Genomic DNA, 22,919 nt, shown 5'->3' on the forward strand with positions numbered 1-22,919 from the left:
TTTACCCCATCTATACCCCTGATAATTTTGTATACCACTATCAAATCTCCCCTCAATCTTCTACGATCCAAGGAATAAAGTTCTAACTTATTCAAACTTTCCTTTTAACTCAGGTCCTCTAGACCTGGAAATATCGTTGTAATTTTTCTCTGTATAGTTTCAATCTTATTTACATCTTTCCTGTAGATGGATGATCAAAACTGCACATAATACTCCAATTTAGTGCTCACCAACATCATATACAACTTCTACATAACTTTCCATCTCCTGCACTCAATACTTTGATTTATGTATGCAGTGTACCAAAATCTTTCTTTATGACCCTATTTACTTGTGACACCACTTTCAATGAATTATGGATCTGTATTCCCAGATCCCTTTGTTCTGCAGCACTCTTCAGTGCCCTACCGTTCACTGTGTAAGACTTATCATGGTTGGTTCCACCAAATTGCAACACTTCACACTTGACTGCATTAAATTCCATCTGCCATTTAAGAAAAAAATTATTTATTTGTTTGTTGTTTTAGACCATTTTTTTTCAGCTGGTCCCAGATGCCACAGCAAACCATGATGATCTTCCTTGCTGTCCACTATACCCTCAAACTTGATGTCATCTGCAAACTCATTGATCCAGTTGACCACATTATCATTGAGATTATTGGTATAGATGACTAACAACAAAGGACTCAGCACCAATCCCTGCAGAACTCCACTAGCCACAGTCAGAGAGGCAACAATCTATTATACTCTCTGCCTTCTCCCACACAAAGCCAATATCTAACACAATTTACTACCACATCTTGGATTCCTTGTAACTGAACCATCTTGACCAACTTCCCATGTGGGACTTTGTCAGGTGCCTTGCTAAAGTCTGTGTAGACAATATTCACTGCCTTGTCTTCATCCACTTTCCTGATAATTTCCTCAAAATTCAATATGGTTTGTATACATGACCGACCGTGCACAAAGCCACGCTGACTATTCCTAATCAGTCCATGTCTATGCAAATACTCATAATCTGGTCCCTTAAAATACCGTTCAATAACTTTCCCACTCCTGGTTTCAGGCTCACCGGACTATAATTTCCTGGTTTATTTTTAGAGCCTTTCTTAAACAGTGGAACAACATTGTCTATCCTCCAATCCTCCTGTACCTCTCCTGTCACTAAGGATGATTTAAATATCTCTGCAAGGGCCCTAGCTATTTCTGTACTTGCCTCCCACAAGGTCTAAGGTAACACCTTGACATGCCCTGGGGATTTATCCACTCTATTTTGCCTCAGGGCAGCAAGCACACCCTCCTCTGTAATCTGTATAGAGTCCATGAAGTTACTGCCATTTTGCCTCACCGTATCTGTCTCCTGAACAAATACAGATGCAAAAAATTCATTTAAGATTTCCCCCATCTCTTTCAGTTCCACATTCCGATTTTCCAGAGGACCAATTTTGTCCCTTGCCATCCTTTTGCTTTTAATGTATCTGTAGAATTGGGATTCTCCCTCCCCTTGTTTGCTAGGCCAACCTCATGTCTTCTTTTAGCCCTCCTGATTGTTTTCTTAAGTGTTCTCTTGCATTTCTTGTACTCCATAAGCAGCTCATTTGTTCCTACCTGCCTTTTCCTGCTAGGCACCTTTTTTTTTGCAACCAGGGCCTCAATATCTCTTGAAAATCAAGGTTCTCTAAACCTTTTATCTTCATCATTTATTCTGACAGGCACATGCAAGCATTGCGCTCTAAAAATTTCACTTTTGAAGACCTCCCACTTACCAAGTACACCTTTGCCTGAAAACAGGCAAATTTTTCCCAATCCACACTTGCCAGATACCATCAAAATTGGCCTTTCTCCAATTTACAATATTGCAGCTCACAGATCAAACATACCTTTTTGCATATTTACTTTGAAACTAATGGCATTGTGGTTACCAGAAGCAAAGTGTTCGCCAGCACAAATGTGTGTCTCTTGCCCTGCCTCATTCCCTAATGGCAGATGAAGTATCGCTCATTGATACTTCTACATTCTGATTGAGGAAGCTTTCCTGACGACATTTGACAAAATCTACCCCATCTAGTCTTTTTACAATATGGGAGTTCCAGTCAATATGTAGAAAGTTAAAATCACCTACTTTCACAACCTAATGTTTCTTGCAGCACTCTGCGATCTCTGCAAATTTGCTCCTCTAAATCCCTCAGTGTTGGGTGATCTGTAATATCGCCCCATTAATGTGGTCATACCTTTCTTATTCGTTAGTTCCACTCATAACGCCTCACTAGATGGGTCCTCCAGTCTGCCTGACTGAACACTGTCGTGATATTTTCCCTAACTAGTATCGCCACTCCTACCCCGATAATCCCTCCCGCTCTGCCGCGTACAAATCAACGGAACCCCAGAATATTGAGCTGACAGCCATGCCCCTCCTGCAGCCATGTCTCACTAATGGCTTCAATATCATAATTCCAGGTGTTGATCCATGTTCTGAGCTCATCTGCTTTTCCTACGATATTTCTTGCATTGCATTCTTGCAGCTCAGGATCTTTGTCACAGTATGCTCAACCTTTTGATTCCTGACTTTGAGGTCTTAACAACATTGGTCCCCACAACTCCACAACCACTCCACTATCTGTTCTGGCACTGTGGTTCCCATCCTCCTGCAACTCTAGTTTAAGTCTCTCTCCCCACCCCCCCCCCCCCCCCCCGCCCATGTAGCTCTAGCAAACTTTCCCACTAGGATATTAGTCCCTTCCAGTTGAGGTGCAAGTTGCCCTTCTGTACAGGTCCTACCTTCCCTGGAAGAGGGCCCAATAATCCAAAAATCTGCTGCCCTCCCTCTTGGACCATCTCCTTAACCACATGCTGAACTGTATAACCCTCCTATTTCTGCCCTCACCAGTACATGGCATGGGTAGCAATCCTGAGATCACAACCTAGAGATCCTGCCCTTTAACTTCACACCTAACTCCCTGAATTCACTTTTCAGAACCTTGTCCTTATAGCCTTGGGCTCCAAAAATATTGTTTAATTTAATTGAGAGCAAGTCCTGAGAGATAAAAATATTGTATACAAGTAATTTCACTGAAATAATTGGATACCATTGTCTCTTAAAAACACAGACTGCCAGTTTCACTGCACAGAGTCCACTAACAATCACTTCTATTGATTTTATGTAACTACACAATTTATTAAATAATGTAATATCTACTGATACTTTAACCTCATTGTAACTAGCCATTCAGCATTAGACATACTATTTTTATACCATTCTCTGCCTATTTATGTGTCTTATCAAAATACTGCTCAAACAAAACTAGAAAAGAAATTCTTCAGAGAAAAATTGGTTTTGGCAGGAGATGGTGACAAGTGCACAAGTTGGGACATGGATTAAAATAGTTTCATTATCCATGGAGTAGCTTCACAATAGCCATGTGAGGTTACTGTTGAATATTGGCAGATTATTTGAACATGTGGAAATTTTACCGTAGCTAAATGCATTCTTCTGAATTACTTATTTTTTTAAGCTAGGGGTTGTTGGATAACAGTGTGAGCAATAATTCCATGAGTTCTCCTCTCATTTCTTCTCACAACCTGAGAACTAAGGGGTTGATCCCAGTTATTGTCAGAGTTTAAAATATTGACTGAGCCCAAATCCCTCCGGCTGTTTTGCTCCATTTATCTCACAGCACCAGCATTCTGACTTCAATCTCAATAGTGCTGTACATGAGAAGTTTATTTTCTCTGTGACCATGTGATATCCTTTTGCGTGTGTCCTCCTCTGAGTTTGTTTAATGTTTTGAAGTTACGAAACATAACACTGGCATCAAGGTATTTTTAAAACGAACCCAAAACAGCTATTGACCTTTTGAAGCGCAGCAAGACATTTGAACCAAAAAAGCCGCTGAGTAGAAACACACAGCCCCAGCATGTGCAGACTGTCAGGTTTTTTTAAAAAAAGGCAGTAAATGGAGGAATTCACAGGTTCATAAAGAGTGAGTACTGGATGATAATAATCGTAATGCAGAAATGGCTGGCTGTGTTGGAAAAATTGACATGTTTGATTACACTGAAGATAACAGAAATATGTTTATATATCATAATGAGCTAATTCAACAATACTTTGAAGCAAGTGAAATAACTGAAGTAAAATGAGTACAAATTTTGCTAAGTCATTGGGTTTAAAGGCATATAGTTTGCTTCAAAGTTTAACTACTCCCACCAAACCAGCAGAAATGAACTTTGCTGAAATTGTCAAAGTAGTGTAGGAACGTGCAGAACCAAAGGCATTGTTGATTGCAGAATGCTTTAGATTTTGTAAGTAGAATTAAAAGGATGAGGAGTCCATTTCAGTGTATGTCGCTGAATTGAAGCGATTGTCTAAACATTGTCATTTTGGTAATGGGCTTAATGATACACTAGGAGATCATTTAGTTTGTGGAATCTTTCAAGAAAGCATTCAAAAACAGTTCCTAACTGAAGCACAGCTCACAGTTGAAGCACCAGTTGAAATCACTGTTTCAATGGAAACTGCAGACAATTGAGTTGCAGTCAGGACTGAAAGTGAATGTGAACAAAATTGCAATGTCTGAATAGAAACCAGACATGCTGAACAAATTGTGTTACTGTTTGTGCAGATTTAAAGGTGAATAAATGCAACAAAGTAGGACACATACAAAGAACATGTTGGGCTGACAAAAAAATAAGTAGACAGCACAGGGAAAAGAAAGCTTTAAAAAGTCAAGTTACAGTTTCGAAAGGAGCACTGATCTGCATGCTGTTGATGAAAAACTATGTAGTCTTGAAATTTACAGTGTGAAAAGCAATATGGCTTGCATCAGAATTGAATGGCAAATTAATTAAAATGAAATTAGATACTGGTTCAGCTGTTTCAGTCATTCCACAAAATGAGTTTGAACGACATTGCAAAGGTACTAAACTGAAGCCTGCAAATATCCTTACTAAGAACTTGTGTTGGAGAAAAGGTAACTCCCGTGGGAATGATTTTCGTGTCAGTGAAATCCAACAACCAACAAGCCACATTGAGCAGGTTAAAAACAGGATGGCCAGCATTGTAGGGCGTGATTGGCTGAGACAAGTACAACTTGATTGGAGATCCATCCACCATTTGCATGCCACATCCCTTACAATAAAGTCATCCTAAAGGTAATCAAGAAGGATGTTGGATGATGTTACAACTGTCTCCATGCCAGGCTCCATGAACTGTTGCCCAGCAGAGGGCAAACAGCTGTTGATGCCAACTTCTACACCTCTGGTTGGAAAGCATATTGGACCAAGGAAGGATCTTGCTTCTCAGAGAAATCATGAAAGTGACAAAAGCAGTTGTCTGACTACAACAGTTTTTGTAGGAAAAACTGGTTTTTCCTACAAAACAGTTTTTGTAGTTCTAAGCTGGAAAAGAGTTCAAAAAGCCTCAGGAAAGTTGCAAGCATCCAATTTTTGTGAGCATAAAGAAGTGGAATCTACTCTGCATGCATTAAGGTTGCTGCATGAACTTCAAGTGGGAGACAAAAAGCTGCTTGCAAAAGTAGATGCAAAGACCAAAGCCCAGCTGGATGAATGGAAGGCCAAAAAAGAAAGGAGTCAATAGAGATATGAAAACAGGATTCATCAGATGATTTTGTAGATGCTGAAACCAAAAGCAGAGATCAGATAGAAAAGGGAGCAGTGAACTAAATGCACCTTCCCAAGATCAAGGTGCACAAACTAGAACGAAGAATAAGAGTGAGAATGAGAGAGAGAGAAGCTAGGACTGGGACAGAAGCAAGGATCGAGATAGATCCAGAGAGAAAAGCTGAGCAAAGGAGAAGAATGGTGTCAGGAGATGTCAGAACCACCACATATGGTGCTAACACACCACAGCAAATTCCTAATACATATATATGGTGTATATGTCTATGCCCACTTTGAAAGCGAGAATACAACTACAGCTGTGAAGATCCCTGCAGCACCTGATGACCCTGTGATCTCTGTCTCAGAGGCCAATGTTAGGCTGTCTTTAAAGAGAGTGAACCCTCGCAAGGTGGAAGGTCCTGATGGAGTATCTGGTAAGGCTCTGAAAACCTGTGCCAACCAACTGGTGGGAGTATTCAAGGACATTTTCAACCTCTCACTGCTATGGGCAGAAGTGCCCACTTGCTTCAAAAAGACAACATTTATACCAGTGCCTAAGAAGAATAATGTGGGCTGCCTTAATGACTATTGCCTGGTAGCACTCACATCAATAGTGATGAAATGCTTTGAGAGGTTGGTCATGAGTACACTGAACACCTGCCTCAGCAAGGACCTGGATCCATTGCAATTTGCCTATCGCCACAATAGGTCAACGGCAGACGCAATCTCAATGTGCTCCACACAGCTTTAGACCACCTGGACAACACAAACACCTACATCAGGATGCTGTTCATCGACTATAGCTCAACATTTAATACCATCATTCCCACAATCCTGAGTGAGAAGTTGCAGAACCTGGACCTCTGTACCTCAATCTGCAATTGGATCCTCGGCTTCCTAACTGGAAAACCACAATCTGTACAGATTGCTGATAATATATCCTCCTCTCTAATTATCAATACTGGCGCACCTCAGGGGTGTGTGCTTAGCCCACTGCTCTACCCTCTGTATACACATGACTGTGTGGCTAGGCATAGCTCAAATACCATCTATAAATTTGCTGACCATCTAACCATTGTTGGTGGAATCTCAGGTGGAGACGAGAGGGCATACAGGAGTGAGATATGCCAACTAGTAGAATGGTGCCACAGCAACAACCTGGCACTCAACGTCAGTAAGACAAAAGAGCTGATTGTGGACTTTAGGAAGGGTAAGACGAAGGAACACATACCAATCCTCATAGAGGGATCAGAAGTGGGGAGAGTGAGCAGCTTCAAGTTCCTGGGTGTCAGGATCTCTGAGGATCTAACCTGGTCTCAACATGTCGATGTAGTTATAAAGAAGGCAAGACAGAGGCTATACTTATTAGGAGTTTGAAGAGATTTGGCATGTCAACAAATACACTCAAAAACTTCTATAGTTGTACCATGGAGAGCATTCTGATAGGTTGCATCACTGTCTGGTATGGGGGGCTACTGCACAGGACTGAAAGAAGCTGCAGAAGGTTGTAAATCTAGTCAGCTCCATCTTGGGCACTAGCCTACAAAGTACCCAGGACATCTTCAAGGAGCGGTGTCTCAGAAAGGCAGCATCCATTATTAATGATCTCCAGCACCCAGGGCATGCCCTTTTCTCACTGTTGCCGTCAGGTAGGAGGTACAGAAGCCTGAAGTCACACACTCAGTGATTCAGGAACAGCTTCTTCCTCTCCACCATCTGATTCCTGAATGGCCATTGAATCTTTAGACACTACCTCATTTATTTTTGAATATACAGTATTTCTGTTTTTGCACATTTTTAAAAATCTATTCATTATAAGTAATTGATTTACTTGTTTATTTATTATTTATTTTATTTGTTTTTTTTCTCTCTGCTAGATTATGTATTACGTTGAACTGCTGCTGCTAAGTTAACAAATTGCACATCACATGCCAGTGATAATAAACCTGATTATGATAAAGTTGACACACAAAATGCTGTTGGAACACAGCAGGCCTGATGAAGGGTCTCGGCCCGAAACGTCGACTGTATTTCTCCCTATAGATGCTGCCTGGCCTGCTGTGTTCCACCAGCATTTTGTGTGTTTTGCTTGAATTTCCAGCATCCACAGATTTTCTCGTGTTTTTGGTAAAGTTGATCCTTATTCAGTAAACCAGCATAGATTTAATGGGCAAAATGGTTCATGAGGAAATATTTCAAACTCAACAACAGAACATATATATGAACACTATATTTACCACTGAGATTTAGGCTAATATCTTTAAACTGCCCTTGCCATTTTACACAATGTTAAAGGTTCTGGGATAAGATTACAATTGGTGCCATTTATCTGGCTTGGGACAATGAGTATAATTTATGTGTGCAGATCTCTTAATGCACTTTTTTGTTGTAGTTCTTCACAGGTTGGTGGATAATCATAGATGCTGCAGTTGTTTACCCAACAAATAAAGAGATGAACCATGCTTTTCACACATGTGGCGTTATGTCAACTATAGCTTTCTTCATGTAAGTTCCTGTTGAAATACTCTGTTTTTGATTGATTGTTGATTTAGCTTTCAACATGTGCTATATGAAGTTTGTTAATAGGTTAAGGTCGTCATAAAGAGTCTTGGCCCAAAACATCTACTGTTTATTGCCCTCAATAGATGCTGCATGATCTGCTGGGTTCCTACAACATACTGCTGTGGATTTCCAGTGTCTGCAGAATCTCAAGTTTATGACCACAGTACTGTACTAGTGTCAGTTGCGACTTGTAGCAATGCTGGCACTTCAGAGTCAGAAGTTTATGTGTATAAAACACATGCTAGGAAATGTGCAGAAAGTTCACATTACCATGTTGGTGTTACAAGTGTAACCTTTAAATTCTGAGCTTATTTCTGGACCATTGGTTCATACTCCTGGATTAATCACTTTGCTGTCTTAACTCTCAATCTAGTAATGCAGGTTGCCGAAGTTGTGATAATATAGATTGCAAATGTCTATGTTACAATTTATCACTGCATTCCACATTTATAATAAAACTTGTTTCCAATTTAGGATCAATGCTGTGTCTAATGGGCAGGTCCGAGGTGATGGATACAGTGAAGGCTGCTTGGGAAGGACAGGTATGGCTGTTTAACGCTTTATTTTTAGTGGTTACTGTATCTTGAACATTAAAAAATAAAATTACCTCACAGTGACATGGCAACAGAATCCCTGTTACATTGCAAATGGGTAACCAAGGCAATAGTATGTAGCCCCCTGGCTAGCCTCAGGCTCGCTCAGCTCGCTTCCGTCTAGGGGGAGCAGCCTTCGGCCCCGCCAAACTGGGTAGTCAGCTTGTGTGGATGCTGTGTGATGTCCCCGCCCTGCCAAATAACAGACAGTACACCATATGCGATTAAATGATTACACTTTATAGAGATTACTAAAACTAAGTGATTAATAACGATACAGTATATATGAAGGAAAATAAAATAAAGAAAAGGCGCCAAACTTATCAAAGTCCAAACCACTTCGTGCACAACCATTGGAGCTCAATTACTGAAGTCTTCTGGCCACCATTCAATCCCTCAGACCTCCTCAACTCGCAGCTCAGGACCACCTGAAGTGATCAACCAAGCACATCTATCCTCGTCGCCTCTCCTTGCTGAACCTCCAGGCCTTGGACCCCCGCTCGGGGTACATTCTGTTGCCCAGTTTACAGCATCGCACCCTCTCTCTCTCACCCCCTCGCGCCAACTCCCTAAAAGCCCGCCAACACTAATTTACAGACTCAGAAGAGAGAAAATAACATTAATCCCAATTGGTTAACAAATGAATACAATTCTCGTTATCAGTAAATTCTAAACCCAGACAAACTGCAAGAGAAAGCACTTACCATAACAAAGAAGTATTCCTACTTTTAACAAAACAAAGAAGCCATTTTGATTAACATATGCAGTAACAAAGAAAGAGAAGAAACCCCCTTACAAGTATATTTGAAAGCCTGATCTCACTTGGGAATAAAAAGAAAAGTCAAGAGATCAAGAATATATATCTGCTTCCATAGACGGCCCGTCTTGCTCTACAGTTCACTGAAGATACTAAACTGAGGTAATGTTTTTGTTTCTTCCAGTGGATTGGTGAGAAAGGGAGTGATGAATGATTAACATTTTTCAAAACTGTTTAAAAATATTATGTCCAAAGAAATTACTTGTGAACTGGAAAAAGTAATGTATTTAGAACAGAGATGAGGAGGAATTTCTTTAGCCAGATGGTGGTGAATATCTGGAATTCACTACCACAGATGATTGTGAAGGCCAACTCGTTGGGTATATTTAAAGTGGAGATTGGTATTCACTTGATTAGTAATGGTATCAAAGGTTACAGTGAGAAGTCAGGTGAATGGTGTTGAGAGAGACCATCAACCATGATGGAATGATAGGGCACACTCGATGGGCTGAATAGCCTAATTCTGCTCTTATGGTTTGTGAGGAAAGAGTACCGAGATCCTAAAAAGAGAAAAATATATCAAAAAGTGAAAACTATTTGCATTTTGCATAGGTACAGAATGATTGAAAATATTTTTTTAAAAATAACTTCAGCACCTGGTTCAATTTTTTTTTTGTGAGCAGTTCTCATGAAATGAGACTGAAACTTAAAAGCAGTACATCTATATTTAGGGGAAAAAAGAGTGTTCATCTCATCAATTCTGAAACTAGACAGTGCAGTTTGATGCATTGATCTTGCACCTCTGGGCAGGTAAGTAGAACTTGTGAGTGGTTAAAAATTAAAATTATTCCTGTACTCAATTTTAAGATACATTGAAAGTAAGTTATTTTTGTTAACCTCTGAGAAAATCACAGCTTTTGTTTTCTTTTGCTAAGTTATTTTGCAAGTTAATTTCCCATCAAATCCTCCAAACCATGTGTAGGAGTTGATACCAATGTTGAATGATTTCTGATTCAGTAACTCTAACCTGCATTTCAGTGCATTAAGCACAATGTGTTGCACTGAAAAACTGTGGTAAGTAGGAGATCAATACAGACAATATTCCTGGTATAGTGCTTAGAGGATATGCAGACCAGTTAGCAGATGTTCTTACTGTCATCTTCACCATCTCCCTGAGCAGCGCCACCGTTCCAACGTGCTTCAAGGCCGCCACAATCGTCCTCGTGCCGAAGAGGTCTTCAGTGTCCTGCCTCAGTGACTACCATCCCGTTGCACTCACACCCATCATCATGAAGTGCTCATCATGAGGCACATCAAGACCCTGCTGCCCCCTCACTGGACCCCCTGCAGTTTGCGTACCGTCCCAACCGCTCAACAGATGACGCCATTGCCATCACCATCCATCTGTCCCTAACCCACCTAGACAAAAAGGACACGTACATTCGAATGCTGTTCATAGACTTCAGTTCAGCATTCAACACAATCATTCCTTAGAAACTGATTGGAAAGCTGAGCCTACTGGGCCTGAACACCTCCCTCTGCAGCTGGATCCTAGACTTCCTGAATGGGAGACGTCAGTCAGTCCGGATCAGAGGCAGCATCTCCAACACCATCACACTGAGCACGGGGACCCCTCAGGGCTGTATGCTCAGTCCACTGCTGTTCACTCTGCTGACCCACGACTGTGCTGCAACACACAGCTCGAACCACGTCATGAAGTTCACCGATGACACGACCGTGGTGGGTCTCATCATCAAGAACGACGAGTCAGCATGCAGAGAGGAGGTGCAGCGGCTAATGGACTGGTGCAAAGCCAACAACCTGGCTTTGAATGTGAACAAAACAAAATAGATGGTTGTTGACTTCAGGAGGGCATGGAGTGACCACTCCCCGCTGAACATTGAAGGCTCCTCGGTAGAGATCGTTAAGAGCACCAAATTTCTTGGAGTTCACCTGGCGGAGATCTCACCTGGTCCCTCAACACCAGCTCCATAGCAAAGAAAGCCCAGCAGCGTCTCTACTTTCTGCAAAGACTGAGGAAAGTTCATCTCCCACCCCCCCATTCTCATCACATTCTACAGGGGTTGTATTGAGAGCATCCTAAGCAGCTGCATCACTGCCTGGTTCGGAAATTGCACCATCTTGGATCGCAAGACCCTGCAGCGGATAGTGAGATCAGCTGAGAAGATCATCAGGGTCTCTCTTCCCACCATTACAGATATTTACTCTACATGCTGCATCTGCAAAGCAAACAGCATTATGAAGGACCCCACTCACCCCTCATACAAACTCTTCTCCCTCCTGCCATCTGGGAAAAGGCACCAAAACATTCAGGCTGTCATGACCAGACTATGTAACAGTTTCTTCCCCCAAGCCATCAGACTCCTCAATACCCAGAGCCTGGACTGACACCAACTTACTGCCCTTTCCTGTGCCTATTGTCTTGTTTATTATTTATTGTAATACCTGCACTGTTTTGTGCACTTTATGCAGCTCTGGGTAGGTCTATAGTTTTTTTTCTGTGTTTTTTTTAACATAGTTCAGTGTAGTTTTTGTACTGTTTCATGTAGCACCATGGTCCTGAAAAATGTTGTCTCGTTTTTACTGTGTACTGTACCAGCAATTATGGTCGAAATGACAATAAAAAGTGACTTGACTTGATCAAAGAGAGAAGTGTAAAGGGGATTAGAGTTTGAAGTGCGGGGAAGGTAACTAGTTTGGATGGAGGTCATAGGAACAAATCACTTTCTGTACCCCTGTGCCCTGCTGGTTTTCTGGAACCAGAAACTACTTGTTTTTTTTTACTCCCGAGTGTTTCCTTGCAACAGGTAGAGTTTACAAACTAGCTTGATCCTATTCTTGCATAACAAACATGTAAGTAAATTTTGAACAAGATTTACTGTAAGAACAATCACACATGACTTCATCTGTTCCTGTGGTTAAAAATCAACAAGTGAATCAGCAGGTCAAAAATTGAATCTTCCTGGTAATTTTGCTCTTATATTGTGTAATATTTTCACTGATGGGAATTAAGTGCTTATAGTAGCTTTACCTGTTAGTCATTCATCTCTCTTCAAATAATTTTCCCTGCTCCATGATTGAAGAGTGATGGCACACCTATTGTAGAGGTATTTACTTGCAATAGGAATTCAAACAAATATTAATGTCAGTAGAAAATGTACAGATGGGCACTTGGTTGATTCCACTTTGAAATCAAAGCCAGAGAACCATCAAGTGATGATTTGGAGAATATTGATTTTAGGCCATGAGACACAGGTTATTCAGCCCATCAAGTCTGTTCAGCTGTTCCATCATGGCTGATTGATTACCCCTCTCAACCACATTCTTCTGTCTTATCCTTGTAACCTTTGACATCCTTATAAATCAAGAACCTATCAACCTCTGCTTTAAATATATCCAGTGACTTGGCCTCTGTAAACTTAAATTTGCCGGACCAAATAACCACACCACAAACAGTTCTTTACTTTATCCTCTCACCAGTTTATTTGTTCGAACTCAGCCAGCGAGAAGCTCGGAGCCAGGCATCGGGGAGACAGAATACCCCTCTCTCTCTCTCTGGCGGCTCGTGATGAGCTTCTGTCTAACATGCAGAAACGTTACAATTTATAGAACTAGGAAACAAAGAGCACTTAGAGAAACTGGGATTCTTCACCAGGTGTGTTGGAGCAAAACTCAATTACTTAGATAAGAGAGTCACTTATCTAAGGGAGTCAGTTACTCCCTTTCGTTAGAAACGAGGGAGCTTAGTTCAGTGGTGCGAAACTGTGAGACATGGTGTGTGGAGTCAGCCCTCATTGTCGTTCCCAAAGGGACAGCTGTGAGTCGTTAATCGAAACAATTTGAAGGCAGATTCCTTAGCAAAGGACAACCTCTGCACACTGTCCAGAACAGAGCACACACAAGCTGGCACTTAATTTTAACCCGTTATTTTCAAGAATCCAAGTATCATTTCTTATGTCCCTCGATTCCCTTAAAACTTCTTCACCTCCACTGCCATCTGTAATGAATTCCACAAATTCACCACTATTTGGCTAAAAGTTCTCATTATTTGTTAGATGTTTTAAAATACAAATCTGTCAGTATCTGGAAAGAGGAATGTTTAATGTGATGACTGGTTTACATTTGAGATTTGGGCCATTCTGTTCTTAAATGTTGACCAATATGTATATTTTTATCACACCCTAAAGCAACTTCTTTTCAACTGGGTTGTGTACCCCAGCTGCTTCTCTGTATTTTACTGTGGTATGAATGACCCATGTATATAATGTTTCTCCTAAAATAAACTATCACTGATGTCTGTATTATACTGTTGGGACAGTAATAATATGTGCATTTAACTTTTTTCCCCTAAATTGGCAGATTTAATTATTACTGTTCAACCGTCAGATTACTGAACCTATGGATTTAATTTTTAAGACTCCATACGTATGTTCTTTATATTTTTGTATTTGCACAGATTATCTTCTTTTCAACATTGATTCTATGTTTATTTCTTTGTTCTAATGTCTGCAAGAAAATGAACCTCAAGGTAGTATATGGTGACATACACATACAGTGCTTTGATAATAAATTTACTTTGAACTTCAGACTTTGAACATTACACAGGCCTAGTTTCTTGAAATCTATAGCAACTACCATCAAATACGAAGGCAGTTCCCAGGAATTTGCCACTTTCATCAAGAGTTAGACGTTCACAACGTCCATTCAATTTCAGTCTCTACCTTTAACACCCAATTCTTGCAATTCATGTTGCAACATTGTTTTGAAGATTGCTTTGTTTCAGCTGTACACCATGAATGCTAGTGACATGGACATTGATTATATGAAGTGAAAGCATTTGAGTGTTTTCCTTAATGTTACCACAAAATATACATGTTACCATCATTCAATAGATAGAAGAATTCCTACTTTGCTAATGAGGTGAGGAAAAATACTTGTGCATTTATAGTACAACTCTTGACAACCTGCTGTTCAATTGTTTGGATGGTTCAGCATCTGGCTGATATGGTGATGATTGTAATTTTCACTCACCTGGGTGGGCCCCTGCTCCTTCACTCCCTTCCTAATCATCCTATCGCTGATCCTACATTTCCTATTCCAGTTCCCACATCCCTGCTACTGGCTAGGACCCCAGTTCCCACATTGTTCTTTTCAAAAACTCACTGGTTCACTAAAGTGTTACTGTGTAATGTCTTTTACAGAAGTGAATTAAAAGCATGCTGAAGTGCACTAAAGCCTCTTGAAGTCTTGTATTTACACCTCAAGCACAGCCCTTTCACTTTGCAACGGTGCTTCTCACAATGACCACTCCTGAGGACAGCTGAGAGTCAAATCTAATGTGGATTCAGTATTTCACTTAAGACAGATTGGTTAATCACTGCAGATTCCCTTCCCTAAAAATTATATTGAACCGGATTGGAACTCTGCTGATTGTGTTTATTTGGTGCTGCCTTTCTGGTGTTGTTATATGTAGCTGTTCTTTATTTGGCATTGGTTTCATCTGTTTCAAGAATAACTAGTTCCACACTGTAGATTATGGCCTCCAGTTTTCGTACATTTTGCTGTTTTAAAGCTTTTTGCCTTCCATTGATTGTTCTATCAATTTTTAAGTCCTATTTGCACAGACTTCATGTTCTTTAACTTGGCCTGATCTTTATTCTGTTCCTGAGCAAATTTAAAGAATGCTGGACTATAAGCAGCTCAGATATATCACATCACAGTACATATTCGTGTTTGAATTGAAATGATTGCATTAGGTGTAGATGATGGATTTGATTTCTAGGAATTTACAACAGGATATGACTCAAATTTCCAAGTAGATTATCCACAACTAGCCCAGACAAGACAAAAGCCACTTTCAATTGTTATTGAAATTGTTTTCAATTGTGAAAGTTATGGTGTATAATTATTAAAAATTCATAAAAATCATGCTAGAAATACATAAATTATAGTCAGTGAAATATAATTTTTAAAAAAGTATATAAAACTTTTTTTATATACAAAAATACAAATATACAAAAGTATATTTATCCAACTATTTGGATAAATTAGTCAGAACTGGCCACAAAAACACTACAGCTGTAAGATTAAGTCAGAGTCTGGGTATCCTAACTTCTGCTATCCCAAGACCTTTTCCTCCATCTGCAAGTCTGCAATTAGAAGTGTGGGAATATTCTTCAGTTCCCAACGCCTTTCAAGAAAGTTGATACTATTTATCTGTTTGAATGATGCTATACAAAATGGGGAAAAAAGACTGCATAACAAGATATTAGTGCAAAAGAAAAGACACACAATCCATGGTAGTGCAAGAGGCTTTGTTGCTGAGGTAGGATATGGGTTGTGCAGATCGATTCAAGAACTTGATGCTTGTAGGAAAGTAGTAGCTCCTGAAACTAAGGGTCTCGGCTGAAAACATCGACAGTGCTTCTCCTTATAGATGCTGCCTGGCCTGCTGTGTTCCACCAGCATTTTGTGTGTCTGTAGGTAGAACTTCAGATGTTTGTGTACCTTTTGCCTGACGACAAAAGCAAAAAAGAACACAGCCTGGATGATGGGGGTCCTTAATGATAAATTGTGCCTTGAGGCTGCACTTCCTCTAGATGCTGTCAATGGTGGTGCCTATGAATGGGCTGAGGGCATTTGAAGGTGGGCAGTAAATTCTGGCTTTGCAAACAATGGCCAGATCCCAGAATGACTTTTTTTAAATTAAAATAGCCCCTCTAATTCATTTGAAACATTCACTGCTTCACCAGACAAGCATGCCAGTGAAATTATCCATATTATAAATTATTGTGGTTTCTGCTAGAGCATCTTTAAAAGAAGAATGGAACTGTGAATTTGACCGTTAATGTGATTTGAGAGCAGATGAGTCTGTGGCTGTCTGGGGCAAAAAGGATGTGGTTTTCAAAAAATAGTTATATGCTTATGGCAGCAACAGAGTTGTCACTGCTTACAGACCAGTTTTAATGATAACAGATAAGTGCTTTCCCAGAGTACAGATGTACTCATTCATGGAAGAGTAATTATTTGGAAAGATGCATGAAGCAAGTGATCTAAATAAATATACATCACTTTGATTAATTTGTTCAGATGGGAATTTTTTAATGCCTTGCATTTTAAAAAGTGTATTTACATTTTAAACAGTACATTGGTCTAAATGAAGACAACTTCGAGAAGTAACTAAAGATGTTTATTCTGGTGTTGATCTGAGTTTCTTGCGAGGCTGTAACATTCTCTTCCAACTTCCAGCTATATCTTCTTCATCCATAACTGTTCACTTTTTAAATTTTTCCACAATTCTATTTTGCTCCCTCCTCTGCCCATTCATTTCTGAAATGAGCTTCCTTTCTACCCTTGGCCTTGATCCTACAAGATACAGATCTCTGTTAAATTGCTCTTCAGGGCTGTGTTACTAAATTAGCCTGATCTTCCTTTTACTCTGTTCTAGTTACTGTCTGTCAGTTTCAAACGTTTGTGTTCTCCTCTTCACCAAAGCCCCCTAAGAATTCTACCTTTCCTTTCCATTCACCATTGACACAGCTAAAATACACTGTGACATGTTCCCTGTTGAGATAGAGACAAAACGTTTGTGGCTTAAGTTAAGGAGGTCACCAGTAACTCCCCTTCCTTCAAAACCTGTTCCGTGGATGATTCTTTCACTTCATTCACATTCCTTTATTAGAATCTGTCCTTTTCATTATCTTCCTGCATTCACAACTATCTGCTGCCCTCCCAAATCTACCTCCAGAACTCTACAGCTATATATTGATTGAATAAATTCTGTCTTTTCATTGTTCAGCCATTCCAGTTTTGTCCAAATGTTCTCCAGCCTTTGGGAAAGTTTATATAGGTAATTTCACCCTAACCATGGACTTTTTACTCTCCTCCCATCTGGTAGGTGCTACAGAAGCCTCCGCTCCTGCACCAGCAGGCACAGAAAGAGCTTCTTCCCTGAGGCTGTGACCCTGCTGAACCTCACATCACAGCGCTAAGCAGTATTGCACCCATATTGTTCTGTCTCAATACTTTAATATTTGTGTGCTGCAGCACTTACTTTATATTCACAGTTGTTTTGTAAAGAACACTATTCTTTGCATTTCTGGTCAGATGCTAACTGCATTTCATTGGCTTTGTGGCCTTTACTCGCCACAATGACAATAAAGTTTAATCTAATCTAATTTGTTCAAACAGAGTGAGAGTAAATGCAGCCCTGTTAATGATTTTTGTACTGATTCTCTGCATTTTTTTTCTACAGGTGCAAGAATCTGGCTTTTCATTGGCTTCATGCTGATGTTTGGATCTCTCATAGCTTCTATGTGGATCCTATTTGGGGCATACGTTGTACCAAGTAAGTTTTTTTTGGTCCTATAAATTGATAATTAACTTCTTAGGTTGAGGTCGTGCAACCCTTATCCAAGATGCTTGGGGCCGCAAGTGTTCCAGATCTTTTTGAAATTTGAATTATTTGCATATATATAATGAGCTACCTTGGGGATGGGACCCAAGTCTAAACATGAAATCCATTTACACTACATGTACAGCTTGTACATATGCCCTGAAAGTAGTTTTGTATATTTTCAATAACTTTTTGCATGAAACAATAATGTATACATTAAACCAGGGGTGGCCAACCTTTTACATTCCATGCGTCAATTTTTTCACGCACGAGTTCAGATGTGCCATACAACTCTTGTACCCCATTCAATTCTTGTACCCCCACTCAATTCTTGTAAAAATACGTTAATATAGACATATTTAGCATTTTTACATGATATGTTGATTTAATATAAAAACAAGATAAACATTACTTACCTTAATGATACTTTCAACAAATATATTTTATCTTCTTTTGATTTCTTCCTTTTTCTTAATCACATATTCTTTCTGTAACTCAGACCCAAGCACTAGCTTCAGTTTTCCTCCTATTTCAGTCTGATGTTGTGTTTTATAGTGTCTATTAAGATCATGTCTTCTATTATGTGAGAAAGTGTTTTCATAAACAATGCACAACGGTTTTCCTGGCAGACCCACTATAAATAAGAACTCATTTTCCCCACAGTTCATTGAATTCAGGCTTACTATCACTTCCTGCTTTTCTTTTGCACTGTGATGGGTAACTGAATGTAAAAACAAGGCTTAATTTTCGCAAAAGTACAAAACTGCAAATGTTCACAAGGGACGAACAAAGCACAACTCCGTAGCGCACGAGTGTCAGTTGTAAACTGACTGGCAAAAACCTGCGATGCACCGCTGGTGCAGGTGCCTGGCGCCTCGGGATCAAACAAGTATCAAAAGTGTATTGAACAGTTATGAAACGACTTCAGAATAAAAGTCCTTCTTTCCCAGTTTGACTCATTGAACTTTTTTTTAAAAATTGGAAACAAATTAATGTGAAAGAAGATAACATTCGTCAAAAGATGTGCACGAAATAATAAAATCGCTAAAAATAATTGCTAAGTTTTAGATTTATTCTCAGTAAAACCCATTTGTAGCTCTAAGCTACTTGAATTCCTATTACAGGTTTTTTTTTCTACAAATCGGTTTTTGGTTAATACTTTTTGCATGAGTAGGCTTACTTTTTTATTATTATCACTGGGGTGCAATGCGCCACTTCTAATCATCCAATGCCCCACTTCTGGCGCATGCGCCATAGGTTGGCCATCCCTGCATTAAACCATCAGAAAGGTAAGCTATCACTACTTTGGCCACCCAGGTGGACAGTCAGTGGCTGTTTGGCAACGCCATCCTTCCCTACTCTGAATTTATGTGTTACCAGTAAGCAGTCATTATCTTACACTTGTTCATCACATATATGTACTGATGCAGCATGTCAGATTTTCATTAGTGATGATCTTGGCCAACTCATCAATGAATTTGTCTGCTGCTTTGTGGTCAGCAGACACTTTATTACTACAAAGATTTACAAATTTAATGCTGTGTCTTTTAAATTTCTGCAATCAGCCTGCTGAATATTCACAATTACCTTCAATTTTCAGTTAACCGTGATAGATCTTGGTTTCATGATTAAACGGCATACGTTCACCCCAGTGATGAATCCACTCTTTCAGTTCTGATTGAGATGTTCATTTTATGTAATGTTTCTTTTTTTTCTTTTTTTAATTACCGGTAGTTTTTTTATGCATTTTCTACATTGCTACAGATAGAAATGTAATGTTTCTATATACTTCATTAACTACTATCTGTTAACTAATATATGTGAGGTCACTTCACCAAACTGTGGTGCACAGAGATCTGTGCATTGCCTAGGAACTTTCCCCACACATTGTGGAATTTTCCATTTGTGACATCCTGCCAGTGCTCAAAAAAAAATTTGGGTTTTGGAGTTTTTAAGATTTTGGATAAGGGTTGCTAAATCTGTATTGCTTTTGCTATTGTTTAGCTGAACATTGCAGTTTTATTTACGTTAATAATTGTGCTTTAAATTGCATCTCAACAGATTTACTGTATGTGAAAAACATTGAGAAGAACAATGTTGCTCATTTGGTATTTTGTATGAGCCCAATTCCCTCAGATAATAGGACTGGCAGTTTATCTCCAAACTTCTTGTGGCCTTCAGTGGATGGATAAAGGATAACAATTGTTCTTTTTCATTTAGTGTCGAAACAAAGCAGGAAGGTTAGCTTAACTGTGGCTAACAAGGAGAATTATTAGATCTAAGGAAGAGCTATATGAAGTGGCCTAGAAAGCAGCAAACCAAAGGACTGGGAAAAGAAGAACCAAGCGATTAATTTTAAAGTGGTGGGGGGGGGGGGGAGGAAGTGAGTTGAAGGTAAACTTGCAAGGAACATTAATAACTTACTGTAAAAGTTCCTATTAATATGTAAGCGGAGTACATATATAAAGACAAATATAAACTTCTTACACACAGAAATGGGAAATTATGGGGTACAGAGGAATGGCAGCACAGTCGAACAAATTCCTTGGTTCAGTCTCCACAAAGGAGTGCACAATTAACCCAGAATTATTGGGGAATCTATAAACTCGTGAAATGGAGTAATTGAAGTGAATCTGTCTTAGCAGTGAAGTTATGTTAGGAAAGTTGATGGGATTGAAAACCAGTAAATCTCCCCAGTCAATAGAGTGCATCCTAGAACATTTAAACAGCCTCAGAAAATTGAGGATGTGTTGGTAGGTAATTTCCAATATTTTTTTGGACATCAAATCAGTTCCAATGAATCAGAAGGTAGCAAATGTACTCTCCATTTTTAAAAATGGAGAATTTTAATATTGGTCGGTTAGCCTAACATTGGTAGTGGAGAAATGCCAAAGTCTGTTATTAAAAAAATTTGTGGGTGTAGTAAACTTTAATGGATGAGGGTAAATCTGTAGACATTTGGCCTTTCAGAGGGCTTTAACAAGTTTGAACCTAAGGGAATGGAGTGAAAAATTAAAACTTGTAGTGGGATGAGGACAGAGAACTAGTTTGTGGACAGGAAAGAGGTCACTTTCTGAATGGCAAGCAATGACTAATGATGCATTGCTGCAGGGTTCGATACTAGAACTGTGCTATTCACAATGTCTGTCAGTGATTTAATGGGCGTGTTGTATGTGAATCTCCCAAATGTGCTAAGAGTTCAAAGATGGGAGTAGGTGTGAACTGTGGGAAGAATGTAAAATTTGAACAGGTTGAATGGGTGGGGAAAATACTTGGTAGATGGAGTAACATAAGGTTAAAAGTGAGTTTCAGGATTTGGATCCAGTGAGAATAAGTGAATATTTCCACTTTATAATATTAGTTAACTGGTGGGAACTTGCACGTGAGGTTCCTTTGTACCAGTCACTTTTCTAGGTGGTGAGTTTCAAAGCGTTATCCAAGAAGCATTTATTCTTGGGTGAAAATCTGAAGTGAATTGTCCCACTTGAGGTAAAATCTTCATTTCCAAGGAAGTACACAGCATGACTTGATAAGATTTTGTTCAATTGTACATAAACAGGAAGTGCTTACAAGTGGTTGAGTGAAATCTTCAAATGCAAGTGAGCATTTTCAGCATCGCTTGCTTTTGTGGTTAATTGCTTTACAACATCAATACAAGCAACAATTCCTGCTGTAATTTATTAGAATTGTTTAATCAGAGTCTGTGCCATCTAACTTTTCCATTTAAATTGATATATTTTTGTGCAAATTTTCATGTTTGTTTGTTACAGAGGCTAACGTTTATCCAGGCCTGGCTGTTTTCTTTCAGAATGCACTAATATTTTTTAGGTAAGCAAATCATTTCATTTGGCAAATGCAGCTACTATGCAGATTCTTGGAAAGTTTAAGAATTCTATACACGTCCTCCCATATACTTTAAATCATCTCTAGATTACTTATAATACCTAATACAATGTAAATAGTTGTTGTACTGTATTGTTTAGGGAATAATGACAAGAAAAAAAAGTCTGTACATGTTCAGTACAGACGCAACCATCGTAGCTCTTCTGGGAACGCTGATGCCGCCTTGGCATCAGCCGATCCCGATTCTCCCATGATCTTGAGGCTGTAGTGCTTTACATAGCCAGCCAGCCATTCCTTACTGGCTTTTAAACTCCTTCCTCTCGCTCACAAGTGGCGAACGAACGAGACACGAGGTGAGCAATGCTCAAACAATGAGTAATACTTTTAATCGTCTCTAGATTACAGTACTTATAATACCTAATACAATGGAAATGCTATGTGAATAGTTGTTACACTGTCTTGTTTAGGGAATAAGGACACTTTGGAGGAGGGTCAATAATACTAAAGTCAGGATCTGTGGAGATTGAGGGCTGAGGACCACTTCAGCAAGCGACATGCCACTTTTCAAAAGATCTAGGATTTCTACTTTCTGGGCAGGAGATAGCACTTTACGCTCCCTCTTAGCCTTTGAGGAATTGCTTTGACCACTTAATTGCTTTTTAGGAGCAATTTTTTCACAGAAACAAGGTAGCGAACAAATGAGACGCGAGGTGAACAATGCTCAAACAACGAGTGCTGGAGAGAGAACTTACGGGTTTTCCCAATCCGCAGATGGTTGAATCCGCGCATGTGGAACCCGCAGTTAAGGAGGGCCGACTGTATTGTTTTTCCAAGATCAAAATAAGTGAAGGCAATGAGGGGTTTCCTTGGATCTTCAGAAAATCATGAGGGACATAGATAAGGTGAATGGTCACAGTCTTTTTTCCCAGGAGAGAGGAATCTAAAGCTAGAGAGCATGGGCTTCAATTGACAATAGACAATAGGTGCAGAAGTAGACCATTCGGCCCTTCGAGCCTGCACCGCCATTTTGAGATCATGGCTGATCAATTACTATCAATACTCAGTTCCTGCCTTGTCCCCATATCCCTTGATTCCCCTATCCATAAGATACCTATCTAGCTCCTTCTTG

General features: G+C 39.6%; 1 protein-coding gene across 2 annotated transcripts in view; it reads left to right on the forward strand.

Moving 5' to 3' along the window:
- Positions 1–22,919, forward strand: part of LOC140727564 (transmembrane protein 50B) — a 75,942-nt gene that overhangs the window by 46,907 nt on the left and 6,116 nt on the right. For both annotated transcript variants that reach the window (XM_073045052.1, XM_073045051.1), the window contains exons 3-6: positions 8,012–8,124; positions 8,656–8,723; positions 17,807–17,899; positions 21,718–21,775. In XM_073045052.1, the coding sequence (XP_072901153.1) occupies positions 8,012–8,124; positions 8,656–8,723; positions 17,807–17,899; positions 21,718–21,775 (332 nt within the window). The remainder of the gene's footprint in view (positions 1–8,011; positions 8,125–8,655; positions 8,724–17,806; positions 17,900–21,717; positions 21,776–22,919) is intronic.

Source organism: Hemitrygon akajei, chromosome 5 (genome assembly GCF_048418815.1).
Source record: "Hemitrygon akajei chromosome 5, sHemAka1.3, whole genome shotgun sequence".
Lineage (NCBI taxonomy): Eukaryota > Metazoa > Chordata > Chondrichthyes > Myliobatiformes > Dasyatidae > Hemitrygon > Hemitrygon akajei.